The 11,062-nt window shown below is 40.7% G+C and overlaps 1 protein-coding gene across 1 annotated transcript in view; it reads right to left on the bottom strand.

Annotated features, from left to right (window-relative positions):
* Positions 1-37: 37 nt before the first annotated feature.
* Positions 38-11,062, bottom strand: part of enpp2l (ectonucleotide pyrophosphatase/phosphodiesterase 2-like) — a 33,388-nt gene continuing 22,363 nt past the window's right edge. Inside the window, exon 25 of the mRNA XM_085346108.1 lies at positions 38-2,454. Coding sequence (XP_085202234.1) covers positions 2,284-2,454 — 171 coding nt within the window. The 3' untranslated portion in view covers positions 38-2,283. The remainder of the gene's footprint in view (positions 2,455-11,062) is intronic.

Here is an 11,062-nt window from a genome sequence, read left to right as displayed (position 1 = left end):
ACAACACAATAAAAAACAACTCAGTGAACGTTTCCACTACTCTACAGATTTTATTTGAAAGGCTACAAGAATAAACATGGCTTCATACACATCTTGACAGGTCTATTAACTGACTTTTTATTGATCCTTTTACTTATTACCATGACTATGGCTACGCAGTCACGAGTAGTTAGGTATGGTAACACTGGGCTAATGTTACAAAATGTCAAACGTGAAAAAAATGCAGGTTCTGGCTTATCGGTGTAGGAATAAAGGCGTGGAAGCAAAGTTGAATTTGGATAAAGAGATAACGTCAGACAGATGACATCAGTGTCGCCTCTCCACCGTTTAAACAGAACTAAAGGACACTTCCATGGTTTCGAGGTTAGGTCTCATTTTAAGCTATCATGTTGTAACTCAGTTGGCTCAAAATCAAAGTGAAGGTCAAACGATATTCATTTTAATTTGTGTTTTCAGCATCTCGGCTATATTACACTGTATTGCAGAGACACGTGGTTTTACAGCAGCCTCTTTGCACACCTAATGTCTGCATTCAGTTTGCAAAATAGTAATCATTTGGACTGAGATGAATGCATTCATTTCTCTTTAAATTTTCTAAAAGAGGTGGTGACATTAAGTTCTTTAAATTTCAAAACTTACATTTAACTACTGATTTTATCTACTGTTCTGATTTTATCTGTTTTGATTTTATATACTGTTTTGTTTGTTTGTTTGTTAATTAGTTAGTTAGTTTATTTGCTTGTTTTAATCCATTTTAAATCATGCTTTTTATTTGTTCTTGTTTCTAATGTCTCTGTAAAGCACTTTGAATCACCTTGTTGTTGAATTGTGCTATACAAATAAACTTGCCTTGCCTTGCCTAAACTGGACATGTTCCAAACCACACTCCTTTGTTGTGATTGTGAGTACATTGTTAGAATGGGAAAAGCAAGAAAAGACTGGAATTGGCATGCTGTCCTTGTGCTGGCATGAGCTCCCTGCAGGTACTCCAGTTTCCTCCCAAAGGTGTGAATGTGAATGCATGTCTCAGATGTAAGAGCTGTGGAGGATTGGAAACCTATATAGGGTGCACCCCACCTTTCACCCAATGATTGCTTGGTTTCAGCTTCAGCTGCCCAGGACACTGAACAGAATCGGAGAAGCGATGGCTAGCAGGATGGACGAGTGGCAAAGTTATTATAAATATGATAAATTGTAGAAAAATTCACACCTTTTGACAGAGTTAGCTAAAGAGATAACAAGCAGGTGCTTATGAAATCACAACGACAGTTTTTCACTGTAGGTGCAGGACTATGGTCGGTTAGGCCTGTTGGATTACCTGTCACACAACTGTTGGTTAAATCATCATGCAATCAAGAAACTAAACACCAGCAAATTTGCACATTTGCTGGTGTTAAACTCTTAGCATCTGCTGGATCACCATCAAGTGGTTTAGGGACAAAGGGAGAAAGTTGGGTTTTGTAAAAAAGAAGTGCTACATTTTCAGAAATTAAAAGATAAGAAAAAATATGTGTTCACTTTTTTTCCATTTGGGAAAACTCTGCCCATAATCATAGTCTTATAGTTAGTGGCACAGGCAGTATGAAACAGGAAGTAAAGTTAAGCCAGTGCAGACGTGCCTTCAGCTGAAGGCCAAGAGTTCTGGACCTATAGAAGTGTCTTAATCTTGATCAACCTTTTGATGAGTTTACAGACTCAGTGACTAATTTGGGAGTATGTTGATTTTAAAAGTTTGTGTTTCCACCTGTTTTACTGGCTGCTGTGAACAGGTCAAACTACAAGATTGAAGAAATTAAAGCCTGGTTGATATGTTCTCATTTTTCACGTCATTTTTTAACCACTTTGATCTTTTTTTTTTAATCTATTTTCTTACAGTTTGCAATGAAAACTTCTCACTGTGTCAGTTCACAATGATTATCTTCCATGATCGAAGACCACCAAGAATGGATTTTTCTAAATGACTAAACACATGTAACTTTACATATTAAATCTCATAGCATGCAGTGCATATGGCAGTAGAAATGTGAAGGAGAAATCTCTTTTAGGCACAGACATAAAACACTGGTGTGGTTCTTGATGTGTGCTTTAGAATGAGTACTGTAATATTCCTGTCATAACAAACCATTCTTGTAATTTTCAAATATGTGTTCCCTTTCCAAGCACTTCTTGGGCGGTTCTTCAGCAGTGGAACAGCATTATGTTGTCTTTCCAAAGAGCATGCAATAAAAATGCAGACATTTTACAAAGGGTTACATCCTATATGATCATCTCTGTCTCTGGCTCCTACTCATCCCTCTCAAAGGTCTCCAGGTAGGTTTTGAGAATTAGGGTGTTGGTGTATGTGAGGTTTGTGGATCTGTAGAGGTCCAGGCCCGTAAGGATCTCCACATCTCGTACTCGGGCTGTGTGGAGCTTCAGCATGTCTTCGACCCACTTCGATTCATCCTCGGCGCTCTGCAGAAACAAAGGCTGTGATTCAGCAGCCGATACCATCATGCATTCATTTTTTTCTAATATTTTCCACAGTAATTGAAAACATTTCACCACACAAGTTGTGCAATTGCAGTGTGACTTTTTCAAGTGATTTAAAGACTAACAGTAAAGAAGAACGACGTCTTTGTTTCCCGTTTTACTTTCATAGTCTTGTGTGCTATGTGGACATTAGTCCCAGCTGTGTTTGCACCTGTTTCCTGCCTGTGTATTTTAGTCCTCAGTCTTGCCCTGTTTGGTGTCACGTTGTTAACCATCAAACCTCCTCAGTGCTGTGTGTGTTTCCTCCATACTCGTAGTATTTTCCTAGTTCTCAATCCCAGTTTAGTTCACTAGTTTTCATGTTTCTAGTAGTGCTGTCAGCATTAATCTCGTTAAAATGACAGCAAACACAGCAAATCTCCATTAACCGTGGATCACCCCATGCGTGGGGCTGGACGGTGTCAATGCGTTCGTGTGGTTAGCTCATTAACGCGTTGACGCCATCCATTTTAACGAGATTAACGCTGACAGCACTGTTTCTACTTTCCGGTTTCATTTTCTTGTATCCGGTGTAGAATTTTTCCAGCAAATAAAGCCGCCGTTTTCAGTCTACTTTTCCGTGTTCCGAGTCCTGCGTTTGGGTCCTCATCCTGTTTGCCACACAGGGAAACATGAGACGTAGTTATTTCTAGGATCTGAAATATAATATAAACATAACCTCTGCACACTGCCTTGCTTCTCATTATTTTTATTCAGGACTAACATTTCAGTTTGTGCAACCTTTGACCCTGTACTTTATTTAGTTTACATTTCATCCCTTTTCCTGTTTTTCCGGTTGAGACATCTGTGAACTGGATGGATCCGCCTTTTTGTTGGGGCTTGCTGAAGTTTCACATAGCTAAAAAAAAAAAAAAAAAAAAAATCCCACCACGCTGTATCTCTGCCTCTGTATATATTAATGTTGTGAAATTTTACCAGCCAGAACGTATATTAAATATTACACATGTCCATAAACCTTTCTCATATCAAACAGCAAGAATGTCCTTGGACTATTTCTGTGGCCGCTTTGGTGTAAGCAACATGGAAAACTATGAAACTCATTGTTGAATATCCAAGGTGCAGTAAAAACCCTCTTTAGCAGAGAAGTACACTTTAAAAACGTCTAAACATTTAGAACCCATTGAGTTGTTTTCTCTAAATTTATGTTTCAGTAATTTGAAACTAAAGCTAGATTGTGTTGGTTCTGCATGATATAATTTTACCAAGATCGAAGATTATGTGAGACAAAACGAAATCCCTAAAACAAGTTAAAATACTGACCACATAACTACGCTTCAAAGCCAGCACACCATTGTTCATGGGAGAGCAGAAACACATGTCAGCACCTGCCCTGCTGACAGTTTGGTTTACTTGTTGCCATTTTGTTGACTCAATGTCAGTACTTTGCAGAATTAACAGGAATCTCAATATCAAGCAATAAAAAAAATTTTCAAACACCTTTTCATGCTTCCTCAAACTGACAATTTTAACAAGGTCATAAGACACATGACACAGAGCTGCACACTGATCCCAATATTGCAGTTATTATGCGTGACAGATTTACAGCTGGTGAATGTGACTTTCCTCAGAGCTAGATTGTGACACCAGTAATGCTAAACCTCTGAATCACCAGCTGTCTAGAAATGACACGTTTTAAGCTTCTAATCTGAACATGACTCTGAATTTTTTTTAATATCAATATTTGCTCACAGCCTGAGTTGTTGGTTCCTGTAAAGTTTATAGTCAAAATGCCAGTAACCAGAAATTATACAAGGTCTCCGTGTTTTTGTGGTTGTTTTTATATCTTAATTAGCTCTTGTGAGGTAGGTAGGTATTGGATTTAGGAGAAATCCAGTATTGCAAAGTTTCATATCGTTTCCTTTCTGAACCCACATTTACTTAGTTTTGCAGATGAAATATTGGCTCTGTACTCTGAGCCTGTACCAGCCTGATTGGCTACAGCCTCCAAGATTAACCCACAGCTCATAGACACAGATGACATGCTGGTGAACACAGAACAGACCAGATGTGTTTACACAGTTGATCTAACACACAACTTGTCATTTGGCTTCAGCGGCCCGATTTTCTGGGTTATGGCATTAGAGAGGTCTGACACTCCGTACTTTATACGCCAAACTGGTGTGAGAATGAATCTACTTCAAAAATTGTTCTGGTTCAATAACCGGTGGTTCTGCTGCTTAACATGGAGTTGAAAAGCAATCCAGAAGCTTTCAGTACCAAACATGTTGTCCCAGGACAACCGTACGTAAAACTTGCTGGAAGTAATTTTAAGATCGTTCTTATGTTCACAACATAATATACAAAACATCAACAATGGAATCAAACCAGCAACCTCTAACCACTACACTTTGTTGATGATAACATTGACAATAAAATGCAAGATGCATCAACTGATGGAAATAATGTGAAATTTAGATTGTATAATGCTGGGAGTATGACTAATGCCATATCAGTGATCTTTCGGAAAAACAGATCAATGGCATTAACATTGATGACTACTACTGACAACATTTCATTTGCAACAGACAAAAATAAATATACAACAGGGGTATTTGTTGAATCAAAAAACAGCTTTTGATACGCTGCAACATTTTATTTTGATTTCTAAGCTGAATTATGGGGTGAGAGGAATCACTTTGAACTGGTTAAGTATGTCTGTGAAGGTTCTCAGTCATCCAGGTCATCGTAGTCAAAGGAGCTTGCAAAGAAAAGCGTCTGGACTTCTTTAAGTTGCTTGAAGACGTTTCACCTCTCATCCGAGAAGCTTCTTCAGTTCTAAGGTCAAATGGTGGAGAGTCCCAGATATAAACCTAGTGGGAGTTTCCCCCCACAGAGGGACAAAAGGACCCCTGATGATCCTCTAATCGCCTGAGCCAAGGTGTGAAACTGGGCATGGGTCCCAATCAGCCAGAGTTTCGGGTGAGCTCATTGTGAAACCTGGCCCCACCCTATCATGCGAATTCCTGAGATCAGATGGCCCAGGATGTGAGTGGATGTGAGAGTTACTGAACTCCGTTTTTTTTGGGCGTAGTATTGGAGGATAAATTAACATGGAAATCTCATATTGAACATGTTAGAAAAAAGATGGTTAAAAATATTTATATTTTGGGTAATGTCAGAGATATACTGGATTATAAGGCAATGCGTATTTTAGATTTCTCACTAATTTTCCAGTTGTTGTGCTGCGACTTATATAAAACTTTTATACTTAGAAGAAAGTGGTGCGAAGGGTTCATAATGTTAAATATAGAGAACATACAAATCTGTTTATAAAATCGAAATTGTTGAAATTTGAAGACTTGATTTGAGGACCAGTCGCTCCGTAATGGTCGATTTGGGCAGCGGCCCTTTTATTTGCCACACACAAATACACTGTTCATTCAGCCTGGGACACAGACACTCCCCTGGTGGCTCACTGCTGCCTTCAGTGTCTCTGCTCCTCACTGACAACATGAAACAACCCCACGTCAATCCTCTGACCATTATTACTTTAAAAACTGATGGTCAGTCCGTCCAGAAAATTGCTAAAACTTTGTATGTCTCCCCAAGTGCAGTCACAAAAACCATCAAGCGACAAAACTCGCTCCCATGAGGACCGCCCCAGCAAATGAAGATTTGAAGACCTCTGCTGCTGAGGATAAATTCATCCAAGTAATTAGCCTCAGAAATCACACCTCAGGTCAGAGCCCACAAAGAGTTCCAGTAGCAGACACTTCTCTACATCAGCTGTTTAGAGGAGCTGAAAAGCTCAAATAGCTGCAAAGAAACTACGACTAAGGAAAAGCAACAAGCAGAAGAGATTTGTCTGAAAAAGACAAAAAGTGAACAGATGGTCTCTACATACATGATTCCCACTGTGAAGCATAGAGGAGGAGGTGTGATGGTGTGGGGCTGCTTTGCTGGTGACACTGTTGGGGATTTATTCAAAACTGAAGGCACACTGAACCATGGCTACCACAGCATCCTGCAGCGACATGCCATCCACTTTGCATTCATTTGTTTTTCAACAGGATAATGACTCCAAACACACCTCCAGGACGTGTAATGATGGAGTGCCTGAAGTAAAGAAAACCCAATGAAAAGGTGTGTCCAAACTTTTGACTGGTAGCGTACCTGCCTGGACCTTCTTTGCTACTAGCTCCACTTCCATGCACTCCTGTTCAATCACTTGGAATTTTCAAACAACTCTTTCTAAGAAGAGAACAGAACTCCCCTGCCTGCCCTCCACTCCTTCCACCGACTGTCTGCTCACCAACTCCTACAGAGCATTCCCTCCGCTCAGCTGCTTCACTCACCTGTAGACCAAGTAAGCCAAACCCCCCATCTCCGATCACACACCTCTCTATAAAAGCAGTGCCAAGACTAACTCTTCTCTCTCCTGTTACAGAAGAACCGGCCTATGGGCTCAAAATGTGGTCATAAATATTTTGTACTTGTAAAAAAGATTTGTGTGTGGACTCCAATCAGAGAACAGATGGGTTTGGCTGTCGGAGGGGCGCTTTTTTGAACTGCAGGTCCTTGAAGGGTGATACAGTTTGAAGCTGGAGGATCGCTATAGAAATATCCGATAGCAGCTAGGTCCCCTAACTTTCAGTAGCTGTTGAAAGGATAAAGTTGTGGTATGTTTAGGGTTGCCAACCGTCCCTTAAAATACGGAATCATCCCGTATTTCGAAACAAAAGTACACGTCCCGTATTGAGCTAATAAGGGACGCACTTTGTCCCGTAATACAGTGAGAATCAAAAGTAGTCTATAAATGTTAATGGAATTAACGCTTTGTTTGAAAACATAATTCCCAGCCCCTCTCCTGCTTTGTGACCAATGAGCTGACAGCACACTTACGAGTATGACAATTCAGATTACCACTCATCTCATTGGTCGAGGAAAGGTCGCTTACGGAGAAAATACCGGAAGACAACAGATGACCACAACAAGAAGCATGGCCAACAGGGAAACAAACGCCGACACTGCGGTGCAAGTCTCGGACGACAGTACACCTAAAGCTGGGCAGACACTGTGCGATTTTTTTCAGTCACGTTATTCAGCTCCTGCTCAAACTGCACGATTGACTCGCAGTTGGTAGGTCACGATGCAGGTCTCACACTATACGGCCCGATGCTCTGATGCGACCTGAGTGCTCACACTGTGCCTCCATAAAATGAAGGTTATAACAGAAAATCTGTCGCTCCCTCTCTGTCTTTCACTCACACAGACACACCACCACCATCAACTTTGCTAAATTGCTAATGAAAAACATTGATCAGGCAGCTGTGACTGAGCAGCAATGTAAATCCAACTGTTTTCACGGTTGTTGTGGTCGTGATAATTTTGTGATGCCACATCGAAAAGGCTCGGATGAGCTTTCCAAAGTTCTACAAGTTGTGCCTCCATCGCTTGTGTCCAGATCACACGCTGCACAGCCGTGCTGCTCCGTCTTTTTCACCGACGTTTACGTGTTTGCGCGCGAGCAGTGTGAGCGGCTGTGGTGAGACCCTCACGAGCGATTGATGATCGGGAGCTGGTCGTGAGGTGTTAATCACTTCTCTTTACCCCACGTATACTACACGATGCACGATGAAGGCCAAAATCGGTCCGATCACTCAAAAAATCGGCTCAAAATGGGCCTAAAACCGCACAGTGTGAGCCCAGCATTAGAGCAGCAATGTTTGTTCCCCTCAGAGAAAGGGAAGAATGGGAAAAGGAAAACACCTGGCTGGAAAAAGTTAATATGGGCATGTGCAGTGAATATCAGCGCTATGTGGCCAGAAGTGTGATAATATAATTTATTTTGTGTAATAAACAACTGCAAGAATAGATGATTACAACAAATAGATGACTAATACATAAAAGTAATACATAGATGAATAATGATGATGAGTTAAGATGCGTAATCATGGGAGCAAGCGGGTTTACAAACAGGAGCAGCTGATTAGCATTAGAAAAGCTGAAATAATACCTCAACTGAAGCCAATTGTACTAAATGCACTAAATGTGCACTGTTACAAGAATGTTTTTCTTTCTATTGTTTTCTATTATTTTAAGTTAAGCAGGACAGAGTTCTTTTAAAGAAAGATTTACTTATATTCTCAAAAGTTAAGCATGACAGGCTTCTGTTTAAGAAGGAGACCTGTTTTACTGTGTTAATGTTGTCATTGTGAGCTAAAAATAAATGGCTAAATGATCATTTGTTTCACATGTGTTCATATCACAAAGAATAGAATATGCATCTACTTAAATCAAATTCAAGTCAAATGGTTAAAAAAATAATTTCACACACAAAAAAAGAGCTAGAAAATTCACCACACTGGGAAGGGTGAAGACAACTGGGTCGCCCGGCCCTGGCCACGAGGTGTCCCTTATTTATTTTTCAGGGAGTTGGCAACCCTAGGTATGTTAGTGGTTAGAAATACCATTATTACTTTAGGATTAGTTTAACACAAAGTCAGGGCTGACCCAGGACCATTGCTGTGAGTCACAGTGCGCAGCATAAAAGTCCTTTCACATCGGACGCAGGATGTGCTGCTAATGCTAACTGCTAACTAAAAGCAAAGGATCCAGAATTTGTTGCTGGCTGCTGGGCTCTGTGGGTTTTTGCAGCAGTTCTACCTGTACTAGATGCACCTTGTCTTTTCTATCTCTGACTTTATGTCCTCTACAAGAGTTTGTTTTTTTTGCTGGTTCTTCAAATGTTCAATAAAAACATGTATGCTAATTCATAACGAAGAAAGCTTTGTAATGAAGACTGTCATTTCCAAAACACTGCCCGCCCCCACAGCGCTGTTGAAAAGGCTGTGGAAGTCCCTGTATTAAACACGTAGTCCTGTGACACAAAAATCACCAAACTCGGACGACCACAGACTGTTTTCCTTCGTGGGTTGGCATGTAAAAGGGCATTTATTCCCTTCAAAGACCTGCAGTTCAAAAAAAGCGCCCCTCGACAGCCAAACCCATCTGTTCTCTGATTGGATTGTTACATTTGTGATTGACATGACATTGACCAATCAGATGAAAGGAAGAAAAATAGGGTCAAAATCCGTACTTGTAACTTGCAGGGGGTTTTTTTCTAAGTCCACACACAAATCTTTTTTACAAGTACAAAATATTTATGACCACATTTTGAGCCCATACCGGCCCCTGTGAAACTCTCCTAGTGTCTCATTTTTGCCTGCCTTTCTTTTCTTCAATTAATTAGTTAAAGACTTTGAAATCCTATGCATAGTGTCTGCTTTTGTATCCATCCTCGTGGTTGGTTAAACATTTACAGTCAGGATAGCAAAATAAGTTTGAAACTAGATAAGTATCTCCCCTTGGGCTCTTCCTGAAATTAGATAATTCAAGAATTTCCTTGTTTCATTTTGCATTTCATCCGTCTTCTTGTTTCTGTCCTCTTAGGACATCTGTGAATCGGATGGACCCAACATTTTTTAACGCTACTGTATACTGGTTAAAGTGTCATCCACAGATGACATGAATTCCAGGAAGCAAAGGACAGACTCTCTATTTTTTGGGAAGATGAAACTTTTCAGTCAGGAAGTACGCTATTTCTAATAAAACTGAAAACATTTCAGGTTGTTCTCAACACATTCTGTGAATAGTAATGAGCTCCGTCATTGGGAAAGGCATCCAACCACAACTGATACTGATACTGGTTCATGCATGTGACGAACTAAAGATTCCTCCTAGGTGAGGTGTTTCTGGGATGTTCAATTGGGAGAAGGGCTCAGTACATACCTGGAACACACGTGAGAGATTACGCCCAACTGGCTTGTACATGCCCGAGTACCTCCCTGAAAATAGGCTGGGGAGGGAGGTCTGGGGATCCATGACCAAGACAACACCCATCAATACAAGAAAATGGATGTTACAATTACTATATTATGGTGTATTGATAAAGGTAGGTAGGTAGGCCTTTCTAAATAAAATCAACTGTATGTAACTATGTGCATATATGTTTGAAAAATGTCAGATTGTTTGTTTTTACATAATCCTGCTGACAGACTAAAAACACAGCTTCAGGCGGAGCTACAGAAAACAGAAACTCAAACATAATCGTTATAAGACGTCAAAACAATATGACTCACAAGCAAAAGGCTGACGAAGAATAATATTTTGTCATTCCAAGACACATGAGCTGAAGCGGTGTGTGTGACTGGGCGCCTACTGGTGGTGGTCAGAGGGCCCGGTGGCGCCAGTGTCCGGCAGCCTCGCCTCTGTCAGTGCGCCCCAGGGCAGCTGTGGCTACAATGTAGCTGCCATCACCAGTGTGTGAATGTGTGTGTGAATGGGTGAATGACTGAATGTAGTGTAAAGCGCTTTGGGGTCCTTAGGGACTAGAAAAGCGCTATACAAATGCAGGCCATTTACCATTTACCATATCTCAAAACTATTTATCCTCACGACGCTTGTCACGCACATGCCTACACACAGAGTGAGAGCAACCCCTGCGATTATGTTTCTTTTAGGACATCAACCAAAACAAATAGAGCGCTGAAGCCTGTCAGGATATACTCAACTCACTCTCTGAAGAGTT

This window comes from Diplotaxodon limnothrissa, linkage group LG22, assembly GCF_057381915.1.
Source record: "Diplotaxodon limnothrissa isolate DT_005_m linkage group LG22, D_limnothrissa_male_GT1.1, whole genome shotgun sequence".
In the NCBI taxonomy this organism is placed as follows: domain Eukaryota; kingdom Metazoa; phylum Chordata; class Actinopteri; order Cichliformes; family Cichlidae; genus Diplotaxodon; species Diplotaxodon limnothrissa.
Note: the sequence above shows the minus strand (reverse complement) of the source record. Positions and strands in the feature narration are given on the sequence as shown.